Source organism: Aythya ferina, assembly GCF_964211825.1.
Source record: "Aythya ferina genome assembly, chromosome: 29".
Lineage (NCBI taxonomy): Eukaryota > Metazoa > Chordata > Aves > Anseriformes > Anatidae > Aythya > Aythya ferina.
In genome coordinates, this window is record NC_140326.1 from 1,487,989 (window position 1) to 1,504,517 (window position 16,529).

Here is a 16,529-nt window from a genome sequence, read left to right on the forward strand (position 1 = left end):
AAGAAGGATCCTACACGCTGCTGGTTTCCCCATCAGAAGCCAGGCAGCTTGGGCTGAAGTCTCCTGGCTGGAAAGGTGAGCGAGCCACCAGCTAATGCTTTGGAGGGGGCTTTTTGTAGAAACCCACATTGGTACTGAAATCTCAGGCTGCCACACACGAGGAATTACCCTGGGCCTCTTATTAAACCCGGGAGCTGGAATAACTCATGCTCGTTCCTGATTCTCAAATGAGCCACCAAGGTCCATGCCACCCCTTTGGTGAATCTGGCCCTGGGAGCCTTTATTTAGTGATGGATCTGGGAAGTTTGCTCTTGGGTTGTAGGGAGAAGAGAGCCCGATTCTTCATTTTCTCCATCTGATTTGCTGGAGTTGACAGGAGCAGCAGAACCCCGGGCAGCTGTGGCCCTGTGCAATGTCCCCATCCCCCCTTGCAGGCTCAGGGATGTCACCATCACTCACAAGGCACGTCCCCCTGCCCTGTGTGCCTCCGACTGCTCCCACAGGGGACAGCTGTAGAAGGGCTCCTCTCCCCAGCAAGGGCAGTGGGAACAAACACAGCTCCCCAGTCACCCCCGGTCCCCAGGCACCCACTGCCACCGACACCAAACCCCAGACCAGAGGAAAGGGGGCACCAAGCCAGGAGGAATGAAGCAAATGCACCCAAAAACATGAGGTCTGGTGTGGAAAGGAAAATATTTACTGTACACATACAACAGGATTCCACTATTGAGCCTTCCTGGGCTGAGAAAAGTCAACCTTAACTGTCTCATGGTCCTGCTCCGGTGCTCCACAACTGGATGTGGGGCTTCACTGGCCGTATCACGCACTTTCCCTGAAAGTGTCACGTGCTGTGTACCATCCCTCATAACCACTCCACACACCAGTCCCCTAAGGGCATTGCCCCCCCAGTGGCTGGCAGACACCAGGAGAGAGCCGAGGATGCCCACTGCCATGGGGAACCTGCAGGAAAGGCTCGGCTCAGGTCTCAGAGCTAGGGCTGGGTGCATTTTTGAGCTGCTAAATGTCCATTTGCTGATTTGCATTGTTGGGGTTCTCAAAGTACCGCTGCAAGAGACTTGCCATCTGGGGGCTTCATCCAGGTTCTACCCCCACAGCGGACAACATCAGCCACAGCATGTCATTAATGCAGAGCGAAGAAGAGGAGGAGGTGTCCCAGCAACATCAGCATGCTGGTCTTGGTGGCGGTGGGGACAGCAGAGGACTCAGCTGGAGGCAGAGGGAAAACCAAGACATGAGAGCAGCCCAAGTGGGACCACCGCAGGGCTGGAACACGCAGCCCCACGGTCCCTTCCCAGGGGGCTCCTGCCACCCCCAGCCCATGGGAAAAGGGACCTGACCCCTGGGACACCCGGCAGCCACCTCCCACCCATCTCACCCAGGTTCTGCCACCTGGTACAGCCGGTACCTGTCCACGAGCAGGGGTGCCTGCGGGTCAGCTGGGCGCTGCTGGAGGACACGGGGTTGCTGGCCCTGCAGGTGTAGGTTTCCAGGGAGGGGTTGAAGGAGAGGGGCAGGGTGCTGTTGGTGCTGCTAAAGCCCACTGGCACGACCCTGCTGGCGGGCATCCACTCATAGGTCACGTCTTCCAGCTGCACCCAGCATTCCAGGGTGACATCGCAGTGCTCCGGGTTGTCCCCGTTCACTATGGCACGCACGGTAGGTTTGGGGACCACATCTGCAAGAGGCACTGGGATGTCACAGCCCGCCCTGTCCCCAGCGGGGTGCCGGGACCACCACCCCCCCAGGCTCACCATACACCTTCAGGTAGACGCTGTAGGTCTGCTCCTTGCCCGCCACGTCCTCCAGGTACACCCAGTAGATGTTGCTGTCGTTTTTCTGCAAGCAGCTGATCTTCAGCGTATTGTTGGGGAAGAGCTCAAGGCGGTCCTTGAAAGGGCCATTGGGGTACCGGATCCCCCTCCCATTCTCGTGGATGGCAACCTTCAGGGAGCTGCCATAGCGCCAGTGGCATTCGTAGTAGGTGGTCTTCTGGGTCTGCGGCGGGGGGCTGAGGTACACCACGCCTCCCACCACCCCTACTGCCTGCGAGGAGGATGCCTGCACCTGTGCTGTGGGGACAGCAGAGAGTTGTGCTACCAGGCATGGCTCAGGGGGACGGGCAGCCCCTGGCCTCAGCCACCCGCCTTTGTAGTCCCCTGGGGCTGTGAGGCATCGGAAAAGGCTGCCCAGAGAAGGGGCTGGGGCACCATTCCTGGACATATCTGCTGTGGTGCTCAGGGACACGGTCTCCTGGCAGACCTGGCAGCACTAGTATAACGGTTGGACCTGGTGGCCACAGTGCTCTTTGCCCAGGGAGGTGGTGGGGTCACTGCCCCTGGGGGTGTTCAAGGAAATACGCAATGCCCCATGGTGGGAGCACGCTGAGGCTAGGCTCATCAGCCCGACTCCTGCCTTCACACAAGCAGCAAAGTTTCACCTAATAGCCGGTCTGGCCGCCCCCGGCTCCATTTCCTCCCTCCCTGTCACCACAGAGAAGAGACCAGGGCCTGCGTTGGTGTTGCTCTCACAGGAAGCTGCTGGCCGCCATGACGCCTCCCCTCAGCCTGCTCCTCTCAGGGCTACGCAAACCTCGCACATCGCGCCCTCTGGTCCTTGCCATGCCCCTGTTGCCCTCCTTTGGGCCCATTCTGATATTTTCATGTCCTTCATATGGTGCCGAGCCCAAAACTGCACAAGGAGCTCAGGGCGAGGCCGTGCTGATGCTGATGACAGTAGGACAGCCATTTCCTCTGCACCCCAGGCTTTGGACGGCCATTTTGGCTGCCTCAGCCCCAAACACCCCGTCCCCCCCTGCAGGGCCACGCTCCAGCTGCCTGCCCTGTGTCCATATACATCATGCCTTCCCTTTTTTCAGCCTTGGGAGCATCTTGAGAGGCATGGCTTCATGCCGAGCTCTGTCACTGACATTTTTGCTTCGACTTTCGCTTTCTTTCCTCCCCCCTCCCCAGCTTGCTTGGCAGCCCCTTGGCCCTCTACCCCATGGGACACCGGAGTGCCCCATGGGAAGTGAGACGGACACCGCGGTGTCCCAGCAGGTCAAAGCTTGGGGATGGGAATTGCTGGGGAAAAGAGTGAGAGTGGGGAAGGCTCATGTAGGACGGGCACTCCATGGGCATTGCCCCAGTCCCCACCTCCACCACCACCCCCACCACTGCCCTCCTCAGCACCATCCGCCCCCAGCCCCGTATCACAGCCCACCTGGCACCCTTGTCCCGGAGGACACCCCGCACACACACCCTGATGTTACCTTGCACAATAGAGAAGATGAAGAGGAGCTCCGCTGCAAACCCCACCACCATCTTCACTGTGGTTTCGCATGCAAAATTATCACTGAAACTCACATGGCTCCAGTGCCAAATTCCACCAAGCCCCCAGCTCCCCGGTCAAGGAAGTACGTTCAAAGAGTAAAGACTGCACCGTTTATTTCTCTTCTGTGTCCACCAGCCTGAGAGAGCTGGAGGGTGGCAGTCAAGCAGAGGAAGGGGAGGTTTCAGCTAGACGTTTACCAACACTGGTCCAACACAGCAACAGGCTCTCTGGAGAAGTAGTCACTGCATCGTATTGTGACTGGCCAGGATGCTCTGTGCATTCTTGGCATAGACTATCTCAGGAGAGCTAAAGACAGCACTTGAAAGGGCCACTGGGGTACCAGACTCCCCTCCTGTTCTTATGGATGGCGACCTTCAGGAAGCTGCTGCAGAACCAGTGGCTTTGGTGGTAGGTGGTCTTCTGGGTCTGCAGCGGGGGGCTGAGGTACACCACGCCTCCCACCACCCCTACTGCCTGCGAGGAGGATGCCTGCACTCGTGCTGTGGGGACAGCAGAGAGTTGTGCTACCAGGCATGGCTCGGGAGGACGGGGCAGCCCCTTGCCTCAGCCAGCCGCCTTTGTAGCCCCCTGGGGCTGTGAGGGATCGGAAAAGGCTGCCCAGGGAAGGGGCTGGGGCACCGTTCCTGGACATATCTGGTGTGGTGCTCAGGGACACGGTCTCCTGGCAGACCTGGCAGCGCTAGGGTAACGGTTGGACCTGGTGGCCACGGTGCTCTTTGCCCAGGGAGGTGGTGGGGTCACCACCCCTGGGGGTGTTCAAGGAAAGGTTGCATGTGGTGCTTGGGGACATGGGTTAGTGGGTGACTGGGGTGGTAGGGGGGTGGTTGGAACACTTTGGCTTCTCCAACCTTAATGAGTTTGTGATTCTTTACCAAAATAAACGTTTCTGTGCAATGCCACATGGTGGGAACACCCTGAGGCTCATCGGCCCGACTCCTGCCTCCACAGAGGGTGGAGTCACTGCATATATCCAAGAGTGCTGTCCACTTGCTTGAGCATCAACTGTCTTGGGGCCATGCCCACCACCCCGCGAGCTTCTCCCAGGGCCTGTACACAGAAAAATTTTGCCTAACAGCCAGGCTGGGCACCCCGGCTCCATTTCCTCACATCCTGTCACCATAGAGAAGAGACCAGGGCCTGCGTTGGTGCTGCCCTCATGAGGAAGCTGCTGGCCGCCATGAGGCCTCCCCTCAGCCTACTCATCTCGGAGTTACACAAACCTTGCACATCTCGCCCTCTGGTCCTTACCATGGGCAGGGGACGGGCGGCCATTTTGGCTGCCTCAGCCCCAAATGCCCTGTCCCCCCCTGCAGGGCCACGCCCCAGCTGCCTGCCCCCGTGTCCGTACACATCTGTGCCTTCCCTTTTCTCAATGTTCGGAGCATCTTGTGAGGCACGGCTTCATGCCGAGCTCTGTCACTGACATTTTTGCTTCGACTTTCGCTTTCTTTTCTCCCCCCTCCCCAGCTCACTCGGCAGCCCCTTGCCCCCCAGCTCAGTGGGACACCGGGGTGCCCCATGGGGAGCGAGACAGACACCAGGGTTTCTACCCAGGTCAAAGCTTGGGGATGGGAATTGCTGGGGAAAAGAATGAGGATGGGGAAGACTCATGTAGGACAGGCAACTCACGGGCACCGCCCTAGTGCCCACAACCACCAGCACCACTACCACCACCATCCCCAGCACCGTCCGCCCCAAGCCCCGCATCACAGCCCACCCAGCACCCTTGCCCCGGAGGAAACCCCCCACATACAGCCTGATGTTACCTTGCACAATAAAGAAGATGAAGAGGAGCTCCGATTTAAGTCCCTCCGCAATCTTCACTGCTGTTTGGCACGCAAAATTATCTCTGAAACTCACGTGGCTCCAGTGCAGAAGCCCAGCAAGCCCCCAGCTCACCAGTCCAGGCAGTACATTCAGACAAAGAATAAAGACTGTACCCTTACTTTTTTGAGTCCTCCAGCCTTGACTGAGAGAGCCGGAGGGCGGCAGTCAAGCTGAGGAAGGGGAGGTTTCAGCTAGACATTTAACAACGCTGGTCCAAATGTGCAACAGGCTCTCTGGAGAAGTAGTCACTGCATCGTATTGTGACTGGCCAGGATGCTCCATGAATCCTTGGCACAGACTATCTCAGGAGAAGATTTTTCAAGGACCCAAAAGGGTTCTGCTGGACTTTTGCAATAGCTGCCTAAGAGACAGAGGGCATTAAGCAATTGTCTACCTTGCCTGGTCTCTCAGAGGACCCTTCTGTTGTGGGGCTGCTGAGGGTCACAGAACAGCAAGTGCCAATCGCTACCACAACTGTGCACCAGCAGCACCATTGCACCAACAGAGACTCCCTGATTCCCATCCATAAGCTAATTCATCAATTGGAGACACAAGGAGTGATCAGCAAGACTCATTCACCTTTTAATAGTCCCACATGGCCAGTGCAAAAGTCTAATGGTGAGTGGAGACTAACAGTGGACTATCGAGGCCTGAACGAAGTCACGCAACCACTAAGTGCTGCAGTGCCGGACATGCTAGAACTGGACTTGAACAAATTCGGCTTCTATTCACACTTAAAAACACTTAAAAGTCAATTCACAAGGTGCATTGGATCTATCAAAAAAAACCAACAACAACAACAACAACAAAAAGTAGTTCATACACTGGCACTAACAAACTGTCGTGGTTTTAGCTAGGATAGAGCTAATTTTCCTCCTAGTGCTGGTAGGGTACTATGTTTTGGATTTAGGATGAGAAGAATGTTGATACCACACCGATGTTTTAATTGTTGCAGAGCAGTTCTTACACCAAGCCAAGGACTTTTCAGCTTCTCGCTCTGTCCTACCAACGGGTTGGCTGGGGGAGCAGCAAGATTTGGGAGGGAACAGACCCAAAACTGGTCAGAGGGGTATTTCATGCCATCTGGGCTCATGCTGGACAGTATATAGGGTGGTTAGCTTGGGAGGGGGGTCCAGACTGCTAGGGGTTAGACTGGGCATCGGTCAGCGGGTGGTGAGCAATTGCATTGTGCATCACTTGTTTTGTACACATTATTATTATTATTATTATTATTATTATTATTATTATTATTATTATTATTATTATTATTATTCTCTGTCCTAATAAACTGTTTCTGTCTCTACTCACAAGCTTCAGTTTCTCGTTTCTTTCCCCCATCCTGGGAAGGGGTGGAAAGGGCTATATAGTGTTTAGTTGCCAGCTGGGTTAAACCACAACACGCACATCCTGCATCCTCAGCTCCCAGCAATACACAGTCCAAATTTCAAAGCTGTCTCCTCCAAAGACAAGCTTCAACCACCCAGGGGTGCACTTCCCCTGAAGGTGTCACAGGTTCCAGGCTAAACGTGCTGTGTACCGGCCCTCATAACCATACCACGCACCAGTCCCCGAAGGGCATTGTCCCCCAGTGGCTGGCAGACACCAAGAGAGCTGAGGATGCCCACTGCCATGGGGAACCTGCAGGAAAGGCTCGGCTCAGGTCTCAGAGCTAGGGCTGGGTGCATTTTTGAGCTGCTAAAAGTCCATTTGCTGATTTGCATTGCTGGGTGTCTTGGTTTAACCCAGCCAGCATCTAAAAACCACACAGCCGTTCGCTCATCCTCCCCCCTCCCTCTCTGGGGTGGGGGAGAGAAATGGGAAAGTGAAGCCTGTGAGTTGAGATAAAGACAGTTTACCAACACAGGAAAATAATAATAATAATGAATATAATAGTACTACGAATAATAATGTATACAAAACAAGTGCTACTGGGAAGAAAATTAACTCTGTCCTAACTGAAACAAGGCACTGGGGTTTGCAAAGTGCTGTTGCAAGAGACTTGCCATGTGGGGGCTTCATCCAGGTTCTATCCTCAGAGCAGAGGTGTGACGAGACGCTGACAGACAGAAGCTGCAGTGTGTCACGTGCTGTGTATCATCCTTCATAACCACACTACACACCAGTCCCCTAAGGTCATTCTCCCCCAGTGGCTGGCAGACACCAGGCAAGAGCCGAGGATGCCCACTGCCATGGGGAACCTGCAGGAAAGGCTCAGCTCAGGTCTCAGAGCTAGGGCTGGGTGCATTTTTGAGCTGCTAAATGTCCATTTGGTGATTCACATTGCTGGGATTCTCAAAGTACCGTTGCAAGAGACTTGCCATCTGGGGGCTTCATCCAGGTTCTACCCCCACAGCGGACAACATCAGCCACAGCATGTCATTAATGCAGAGCGAAGAAGAGGAGGAGGTGTCCCAGCAACATCAGCATGCTGGTCTTGGTGGCGGTGGGGACAGCAGAGGACTCAGCTGGAGGCAAAGGGAAAACCCAGACATGAGAGCAGCCCAAGTGGGACTACTGCAGGGCTGGAACACACAGCCCCACGGTCCCTTCCCAGGGGGCTCCTGCCACCCCCAGCCCATGGGAAAAGGGACCTGACCCCTGGGACACCCGGCAGCCACCTCCCACCCATCTCACCCAGGTTCTGCCACCTGGTACAGCCGGTACCTGTCCACGAGCAGGGGTGCCTGCGGGTCAGCTGGGCGCTGCTGGAGGACACGGGGTTGCTGGCCCTGCAGGTGTAGGTTTCCAGGGAGGGGTTGAAGGAGAGGGGCAGGGTGCTGTTGGTGCCCTTAGAGCCCCCTGGCATGACCCTGCTGGCGGGCATCCACTCATAGGTCACGTCTTCCAGCTGCACCCAGCACTCCAGGGTGACATCGCAGCGCTCCGGGTCGTCCTCGTTCACTATGGCACGCACGGTAGGTTTGGGGACCACATCTGCAAGAGGCACTGGGATGTCACAGCCTGTCCTGTCCCCAGCAGGGTGCCAGGACCACCACCCCCCCAGGCTCACCATACACCTTCAGGTAGATGCTGTAGGTGTGCTCCGTGCCCGCCTTGTCCTCCAGGTACACCCAGTAGATGTTGCTGTCGTTTTTCTGCAAGCAGCTGATCTTCAGCGTATTGTTGGAGAAGAGCTCAAGGCGGTCCTTGAAAGGGCCATTAGGGTACCGGATCCCCCTCCCGTTCTCGTGGATGGCAACCTTCAGGGAGCTGCCACAGCGCCAGTGGCTTTGGTGGTAGGTGGTCGTCTGGGTCTGCGGCGGGGGGCTGAGGTACACCACGCCTCCCACCACCCCTACTGCCTTCGGGGAGGATGCCTGCACCTGTGCTGTGGGGAGAGCAGAGAGTTGTGCTACCAGGCATGGCTCAGGGGGACGGGGCAGCCCCTTGCCTCAGCCAGCCGCCTTTGTAGCCCCCTGGGGCTGTGAGGCATCGGAAAAGGCTGCCCAGTGAAGGGGCTGGGGCACCATTCCTGGACATATCTGGTGTGGTGTTCAGGGACACGGTCTCGTGGCAGACCTGGCAGCGCTAGGGTAACGGTTGGACCTGGTGGCCACGGTGCTTTTTGCCCAGGGAGGTGGTGGGGTCACCACCCCTGGGGGTGTTCAAGGAAAGATTGGACGTGGTGCTTGGGGACACGGGATAGTGGGTGACTGGGGTGGTAGGGGGGTGGTTGCACCACCATGAGCTTGGAGGGCTTCTCCAACCTTAATGATTTTGTGATTCTTTACCAAAATTAAAGGTTACTTTGCAATGCCCCATGGTGGGAACACACTGAGGCTCATCAGCCCAACTCCTGCCTCCACAGAGGGTGGAGTCACTGCATATATCCAAGAGTGCTGTCCACTTGCTTGAGCATCGACTGTCTTGAGGCCATGCCCACAACCCCACAAGCTTCTTCTAGGGCCTGACCAAAGCAAAGTTTTGCCTAACATCCTGTCAGGCCGCCCCCGGCTCCATTTCCCCACATCCTGTCACAAGGGAGAAGAGACCAGGGCCTGCGTCAGTGCTGCCCTCATGAGGAAGCTGCTGGCCGCCATGACGCCTCCCCTCAGCCTGCTCCTCTCAGGGCTAAGCAAACCTCGCACATCGCGCCCTCTGGTCCTTGCCATGCCCCCGTTGCCCTCCTTTGGGCCCATTCTGATATTTTCATGTCCTTCGTATAGTGTCGCGCCCAGAACTGCTCAAGGAGCTTGGGGCGAGGCCGTGCTGATGCTGATGACAGCAGGACAGCCATTTATTCTGCACCCCAGGCTTTGGACGGCCATTTTGGCTGCCTCAGCCCCAAACGCCCCGAACCCCCCAACAGGGCCACGCTCCAGCTGCCTGCCCCTGTGTCCGTACACATCCGTGCCTTCCTTTTTCTCAAACCTGGGAGCATCTTTTGAGGCTCGGCTTCATGCCAAGCTCTATCACTGACATTTTTGCTTCCACTTTTGCTTCCTTTCCTCCCGTCTCCCCAGCTCACTTGGCAGCCCCTCGCCCCCAGCTCGGTGGGACCCTGGGGTGTCCCTGCAGGTCAAAGCTTGGGGATGGGAATTGCTGAGGAAAAGAATAAGGATGGGGAAAGCTCATGTAGGACGGGCGACTCATGGGCACTGCCCCAGTGCCCACAACCACCAGCACCACTACCACCACCATCCCAAGCACCATCCGCACCCAGCCCCACATCACAGCCCACCTGGCACCCTTATCCCGGAGGACACCCCCCACACACACCCTGATGTTACCTTGCGCAATAGAAAAGATGAAGAGGAGCTCCGCTGCAAGTCCTACCACCATCTTCACTGCATTTTGGCGCGCAAAATTATCACTGAAACTCACGTGGCTCCAGCACAGAAACCCACCAAGCCCCCAGCTCTCCGGTCAAGAAAGTTCGTTCAGACGAAGTAGGAAGACTGCACCCTTACTCACTTCCTCTTCGAGACCAAAAGCCTTCCTTGGCAAAGCCGGAGGGCGGCAGTCAAGACCCCAGCACCCCAGACAAGGAAGTACATTCAGACAATTAATAAAGACTTCGTTTTTTTCGGTTTTTGTGTCGACCGAACTTACTTGAGAGGTCTGGAGGGCAGCAGTCAAGCTGAGGAAGGGGAGGTTTCAGCTAGACGTTTACCAACGCTGGTCCCACACTGCAACAGGCTCTCTGGAGAAGTAGTCACTGCATTCATTGTGTTGTGACTGGCCAGGATGCTCCGTGAATCGTTGGCACAGACTATCTCAGGAGAAGATTTTTCAAGGACACAAAAGGGTTCTGCTGGACTTTTGCAATAGCTGCCTAAGACACAGAGGGCATTAAGCAATTGTCTACCTTGCCTGGTCTCTCAGAGGACCCTTCTGTTGTGGGGCTGCTGAGGGTCACAGAACAGCAAGTGCCAATCGCTACCACAACTGTGCACCAGCAGCACCATTGCACCAACAGAGACTCCCTGATTCCCATCCATAAGCTAATTCATCAATTGGAGACACAAGGAGTGATCAGCAAGACTCATTCACCTTTTAATAGTCCCACATGGCCAGTGCAAAAGTCTAATGGTGAGTGGAGACTAACAGTGGACTATCGAGGCCTGAACGAAGTCACGCAACCACTAAGTGCTGCAGTGCCGGACATGCTAGAACTGGACTTGAACAAATTCGGCTTCTATTCACACTTAAAAACACTTAAAAGTGAATTCACAAGGTGTATTGGATCTGTCAAAAAAAAAAAAAAAAAAAAAAAAACAAGCTCATACACGGGCACTAACACACTGTCCTGGTTTTAGCTAGAATAGTGTTAATTTTCCTCCTAGTAGCTGGTAGGGTGCTATATTTTGGATTTAGGATAAGAGTGCTGATAACATGCTGATGTTTTAATTGTTGCAGAGCAGTTCTTACACCAAGCCAAGGACTTTTCAGCTTCTCGCTCTGTCCTGCCAGCGGGCAGGCTGGGGGTGCAACAAGAGCTGGGAGGGGACTGACCCAGGACAGCTGACCCAGACTGGCCAAAGGGGTATTCCATGCCATCTGGCATCATACTGGACAATATATAGGGGGGGCTGGCCAGGGTGGGGGTCGTCTCCTTGGTGATAGGATGGGCATCAGTCATCAGGTAGTGTACAACAGTATTGTGCATCACTTGTTTTGTACACATTTACTATTTTATTTTGTTTTGTTTTATTTTACTTTATTTTACTATATTTTACTTTATTTTACTATATTTTATTTTATTTTATTTTATTTTATTTTATTTTATTTTATTTTATTTTATTTTATTTTATTTTATTTTATTTTATTTTATTTTATTTTATTTTCTGTCTTAATAAACTGTCTCTATGTAAACCCACAAGCTTCAGTTTCTTGTTTCTCTCCCCTGTCCCAGTGATGAACATCCTTGGGATGTTCAGACCAGCATGTTCTCATTGTTATGTCTCCTGAATGCACTTCAGATTTTGTCTAAGGTTAAATAAATATTTAAGAGTGTCATCCAGAGGTCTGTCATGAGGCAGGATAGCTATGAGTGAAAGGGAGAGTGGGAGAATATGGGCAGGCATCTAGAGCAGTGGGCACCTCCAGTGCTTTGCAAACTTAGCCCCAAACAACTGAAAAATCCTAAAAAAGTGGTCGAGTGTTTGAAAAAGGTGTGTCATCACCCTGGCAGTACCACACAAGCAGAAATCACTGCAACGTGCTGGGGCTTGGCCTATGCTTACTGAGCTGCACTCAATGCCAATATAACCCCAGTGACAGACCATCGGCCGGTTCAACCTCTGAGACAGGCCCAGCGGCCACTCCAAGCCCTAAAACAGGCGCCAAGGCTGAGCCAGGGAAACAAACTGTACCAGCATCAGTTGCACCCGTAACCAAGGTGAAAAAATGGTATAGAGAGTCAGGTCGTTCAGAATGCAGAGAGCCTTCTGCTAGGCCTAGGTATAGAGAAGACGAGGCCGGGCCATCAGAGGAGCAGGAGGATGAAGAGGAAGACTTTGCAAAAACAGCAGTACCTAGCCGAAACCTATACGAGCGTGAGCTATGAGATGTGAGAAAAGATTTCTCTCGCTGTATAGGTGACTTTACAGCTTCTCGCTCTGTCCTGCCAGCGGGCAGGCTGGGGGTGCAGCAAGAGCTGGGAGGGGACAGACCCAGGACAGCTGACCCAAACTGGACAAAGGGGTATTCCATGCCATCTGGGGTCATGCTGGACAGTATATGGGGGGACTAGCCAGGGAGGGGGGGCCACACTCTTAGGGGTTAGACTGGGCATCGGTCAACGGGTGGTGAGCAATCACATCATGCATCACTTGTTCTGTACACATCTTTTTTATTATTGTTATTGTTGTTGTTATTATTATTTTCTGTCCTAATAAACTGTGTCTATCTCTACTCACAAGCTTAAGTTTCTCGTTTCTTTCCCCCATCCTGGGAAGGGGTGGAAAGGGTTGTATAGTGTTTAGTTGCCAGATGGGTTAAACCACAACACGCGCATCCTGCATCCTCAGCTCCCAGTGACTCACAGCCCAAGTTTCAAAGTCATCTCCTCCAAAGACAAGCTTCAACAACTCAGGGGTGCACTTCCCCTGAAGGTGTCACAGGTTCCAGGCTAAACCTGCTGTGTACCATCCTTCATAACCACTCCACACACCAGTCCCCTAAGGGCATTCCCCCCCAGTGGCTGGCAGACACCAAGAGAGCCGAGGATGCCCACTGCCATGGGGAACCTGCAGGAAAGGCTCGGCTCAGGTCTCAGAGCTAGGGCTGGGTGCATTTTTGAGCTGCTAAATGTCCATTTGGTGATTCACATTGCTGGGATTCTCAAAGTACCGTTGCAAGAGACTTGCCATCTGGGGGCTTCATCCAGGTTCTACCCCCACAGCGGACAACATCAGCCACAGCATGTCATTAATGCAGAGCGAAGAAGAGGAGGAGGTGTCCCAGCAACATCAGCATGCTGGTCTTGGTGGCGGTGGGGACAGCAGAGGACTCAGCTGGAGGCAAAGGGAAAACCCAGACATGAGAGCAGCCCAAGTGGGACTACTGCAGGGCTGGAACACACAGCCCCACGGTCCCTTCCCAGGGGGCTCCTGCCACCCCCAGCCCATGGGAAAAGGGACCTGACCCCTGGGACACCCGGCAGCCACCTCCCACCCATCTCACCCAGGTTCTGCCACCTGGTACAGCCGGTACCTGTCCACGAGCAGGGGTGTCTGCGGGTCAGCTGGGCGCTGCTGGAGGACACGGGGTTGCTGGCCCTGCAGGTGTAGGTTTCCAGGGAGGGGTTGAAGGAGAGGGGCAGGGTGCTGTTGGTGCCCTTAGAGCCCCCTGGCATGACCCTGCTGGCGGGCATCCACTCATAGGTCACGTCTTCCAGCTGCACCCAGCACTCCAGGGTGACATCGCAGCGCTCCGGGTTGTCCCCGTTCACTATGGCACGCACGGTAGGTTTGGGGACCACATCTGCAAGAGGCACTGGGATGTCACAGCCTGTCCTGTCACCAGAGGGGTGCCAGGACCACCACCCTCCCCGCCCAGGCTCACCATACACCTTCAGGTAGATGCTGTAGGTGTGCTCCTTGCTCGCCTTGTCCTCCAGGTACATCCAGTAGCTGTTGCTGTCGTTTTTCTGCAAGCTGCTGATCTTCAGCGTACTGTTGGGGAAGAGCTCAAGGCGGTCCTTGAAAGGGCCATCGAGGTACCGGACTCCCTTCCCGTACTCATGGATGGCAATCTTCAGGGAGCTGCCGCAGTACCAGTGGCTTTGGTGGTAGGTGGTTGTCAGGTTCTGCAGTGGGGGGCTGAAGTATACTACACCTCCCACCACCCCTACTGCCTCCGAGGTAGCCGCCTGCACCCGTGCTGTGGGGAGAGCAGAGAGTTGTGCTACCAGGCATGGCTCAGGGGGATAGGGAAGCCCCTGGCCTCAGCCACCCACCTTTGTAGCCCCCTGGGGCTGTGAGGCGTCAGAAAAGGCTGCCCAGGGAAGGGGCTGGGGCACCATTCCTGGACATATCTGGTGTGGTGCTCAGGGACACGGTCTCCTGGCAGACCTGGCAGTGCAAGGGTAACGGTTGGACCTGGTGGCCACGGTGCTCTTTGCCCAGGGAGGTGGTGGGGTCACCGCCCCTGGGGGTGTTCAAGGAAAGGATGGACGTGGTGCTTGGGGACATGGGTTAGTGGGTGACTGGGGTGGTAGGGGGTGGTTGGATCTCAATGAGCTTGGAGGGCTTGTCCAAAGTTAAAGATTTTGTGACATTTTTTCCAAAATAAACGTTTCCATGCAATGCCCCATAGTGGGAACAGGCAGAGGCTCATCGGCCCGACTCCTGCCTCCGCAGAAGTTAGAGTTAGGGCATATATCCAAGAGTGCTGTCCACTTGCTTGAGCATTGACTGTCTTGTGGCCATGGCCATGACCCCACAAACTTCTTCCAGGGCCTGACCAAAGCAAAGTTTTTCCTAACAGCCGGTCTGGCCGCCCCCGGCTCCATTTCCTCACATCCTGTCACAAGGGAGAAGAGACCAGGGCCTGCGTTGGTGCTGCCCTCATGAGGAAGCTGCTGGCTGCCATGAGGCCTCCCCTCAGCCTGCTCCTCTCAGGGCTACACAAACCTCGCACATCGCGCCCTCTGGTCCTTGCCATGGGCAGGGGAAGGGCGGCCATTTTGGCTGCCTCAGCCTCAAACGCCCCGTCCCCCCCTGCAGGGCCACGCTCCAGCTGCCTGCCCCCGTGTCCGTACACATCCGTGCCTTCCCTTTTCTCAACGCTTGGAGCATATTGGGAGGCATGGCTTCATGCCGAGCTCTGTCACTGACATTTTTGCTTCCACTTTTTCTTCCTTTTGTCCCCCCTCCCCAGCTCACTCGGCAGCCCCTTGCCCCCCAGCTCAGTGGGACACCGGGGTGCCCCATGGGGAGCGAGACGGACACCGGGGTTTCTCTGCAGGTCACAGCTTGGGGGTGGGAATTGCTGGAGAAAAGAGTGAGGATGGAAAAGGCTCTTGTAGGACGGGCGACCTTCAGGCACCACCCCAGTGCCCACCTCCACCACAACCACCACCACTGCCCTCCCCAGCACCATCCGCCCCCAGTCCCGCATCACAGCCCCCCCAGCACCCTTGTCCCAGAGGACACCCCACACACACACCCTGATGTTACCTTGCACAACAGAGAAGATGAAGAGGAGCTCCACTGCAAGCCCCACCGCCATCTTCACTGCGGTCTGGCACACAAATTATCACTGAAACTCACGTGGCTCCAGCACAGAAACCCACAAAGCCCCCAGCTCTCTGGTCAAGAAAGTACGTTCAGACGAAAAATAAAGAGTGCACCGTTTCTTCCTCTTTTGTGTCCTCAAGCCTGAGAGAGCCAGAGGGCGGCAGTCAAGCTGAGGAAGGGGAGGTTTCGGCTACACATCAGGAAGAGGTTCTTCTCTGAGGGTGGTCGCACAAAGGAACAGGCTCTCCAGAGAAGTAGTCACTGCACCAAGCCTGTCTGAATTTAAGAAGCGTTTGGACTGTGCACTTAGACACATGGTCAAAACTTCTGGATAGACCTGTGCGGTGCCAGGAGTTGGACTCGATGATCCTTGTGGGTGGGTCCCTTCCAACTCGCGATATTCTATGGTTCTTTTGGGGGCAAACGGCAGCGAAGTCCTGTGCTGGGGGCAACCAAACACTTGTGAAGGAAGGGCGATGGCAGCACCTGCTGAGCCCTGACCCAGTTTAATTTCAGCCCTCTGCAGTTCACACCCATCAGGGAGGAGATCCTATGCCAGCAAGAGGTGTTCCTATGAATGTGCCAGCGCACACAATGCTGCAGCCAGACGGGCAGTGCCTGTCCCCATCCCCCGGCACAGCGGGCTGAGCATCACCAGCTCAACCCACACCAGTGGGAACTGGCAGAAGTGGGGGTCAAACCATGCTGTCACCATGCAAGCTGCAGCCTGGGTGCTGCAGGTTACCCCCCACGTGCAAAGCATGGCCGTTAGGGAAAACTTACCATGATGGAGCATGGCTTGGGCTGATGGGTGCAGCTCGGAACCGGCACCCTCAGATGATTCTGCTCATTAGGAGCACGGGGACCCTGCCTTTGGGGCCAGACCGTTCTGCAAAAGGAGATGCATCTCCTACATCAGCCCCCGCTGACAGGCAGCAGCCTCAGCCCCTTCCATGTGCCTGAAGTCTCTGCCCCAGATTCTCCATCAATGCCCACACTGTCCTGCGTGCAGGTTGCAGCCCCCACCCCAACAACAAGCTCCCTCAGCCAGGCACAGCCCAGACTTACCTCCTGTGGCCAAGGCGAGAGGGGGTTGGGACTTATGCTATTGGAAGGGATATTATTCACCAAAAAGAAATAAGAAAA

General features: G+C 55.3%; 3 protein-coding genes across 4 annotated transcripts; all 3 read right to left on the reverse strand.

Annotated features, from left to right (window-relative positions):
• Positions 1 to 676: 676 nt before the first annotated feature.
• Positions 677 to 5,618, reverse strand: LOC311425234 (CD48 antigen-like). Of its 2 annotated transcripts, none has more exons than XM_084500878.1 (4): positions 5,139 to 5,618; positions 1,773 to 3,851; positions 1,427 to 1,696; positions 677 to 1,227 (listed from the first exon to the last, which is right to left on the reverse strand). In XM_084500878.1, exons 2-4 carry the CDS (start codon positions 2,239 to 2,241, stop codon positions 1,142 to 1,144), a joined length of 825 nt encoding a protein of 274 aa, XP_084357004.1. In that variant the 5' UTR covers positions 2,242 to 3,851; positions 5,139 to 5,618; the 3' UTR covers positions 677 to 1,141. The 2 variants fall into 2 exon arrangements, with proteins under 2 accessions (XP_084357004.1, XP_084357005.1); XM_084500879.1 differs by having other exon boundaries at positions 1,773 to 2,090; positions 3,290 to 5,618.
• Positions 5,619 to 5,757: 139 nt separating this feature from the next.
• On the reverse strand, positions 5,758 to 10,132 carry LOC311425235 (CD48 antigen-like). The gene is made up of 4 exons (XM_084500880.1): positions 9,930 to 10,132; positions 8,210 to 8,527; positions 7,864 to 8,133; positions 5,758 to 7,664 (listed from the first exon to the last, which is right to left on the reverse strand). The coding sequence occupies exons 1-4, from the start codon at positions 9,979 to 9,981 to the stop codon at positions 7,579 to 7,581; spliced, it is 726 nt and encodes a 241-aa protein (XP_084357006.1). The 5' UTR covers positions 9,982 to 10,132; the 3' UTR covers positions 5,758 to 7,578.
• A 2,341-nt stretch (positions 10,133 to 12,473) lies between these two features.
• Positions 12,474 to 15,812, reverse strand: LOC311425236 (CD48 antigen-like). The gene is made up of 4 exons (XM_084500881.1): positions 15,324 to 15,812; positions 13,708 to 14,025; positions 13,357 to 13,626; positions 12,474 to 13,157 (listed from the first exon to the last, which is right to left on the reverse strand). Exons 1-4 carry the CDS (start codon positions 15,373 to 15,375, stop codon positions 13,072 to 13,074), a joined length of 726 nt encoding a protein of 241 aa, XP_084357007.1. The 5' UTR covers positions 15,376 to 15,812; the 3' UTR covers positions 12,474 to 13,071.
• Positions 15,813 to 16,529: the final 717 nt, after the last annotated feature.

Excerpts from the sequence above, each read along its gene's own strand:
- LOC311425234 (XM_084500878.1), bottom strand. The coding sequence starts at position 2,241 with ATGTCCAGGAATGGTGCCCCAGCCCCTTCTCTGGGCAGCCTTTTCCGA. Across the intron at positions 1,697-1,772 it reads CGTCTACCTGAAGGTGTATG|ATGTGGTCCCCAAACCTACC; the intron begins GTGAGCCTGGGG and ends TGCCTCTTGCAG. Across the intron at positions 1,228-1,426 it reads GCACCCCTGCTCGTGGACAG|CTGAGTCCTCTGCTGTCCCC; the intron begins GTACCGGCTGTA and ends CTCTGCCTCCAG.
- LOC311425235 (XM_084500880.1), bottom strand. The coding sequence starts at position 9,981 with ATGGTGGTAGGACTTGCAGCGGAGCTCCTCTTCATCTTTTCTATTGCG. Across the intron at positions 8,134-8,209 it reads CATCTACCTGAAGGTGTATG|ATGTGGTCCCCAAACCTACC; the intron begins GTGAGCCTGGGG and ends TGCCTCTTGCAG. Across the intron at positions 7,665-7,863 it reads GCACCCCTGCTCGTGGACAG|CTGAGTCCTCTGCTGTCCCC; the intron begins GTACCGGCTGTA and ends CTTTGCCTCCAG.
- LOC311425236 (XM_084500881.1), bottom strand. The coding sequence starts at position 15,375 with ATGGCGGTGGGGCTTGCAGTGGAGCTCCTCTTCATCTTCTCTGTTGTG. Across the intron at positions 13,627-13,707 it reads CATCTACCTGAAGGTGTATG|ATGTGGTCCCCAAACCTACC; the intron begins GTGAGCCTGGGC and ends TGCCTCTTGCAG. Across the intron at positions 13,158-13,356 it reads ACACCCCTGCTCGTGGACAG|CTGAGTCCTCTGCTGTCCCC; the intron begins GTACCGGCTGTA and ends CTTTGCCTCCAG.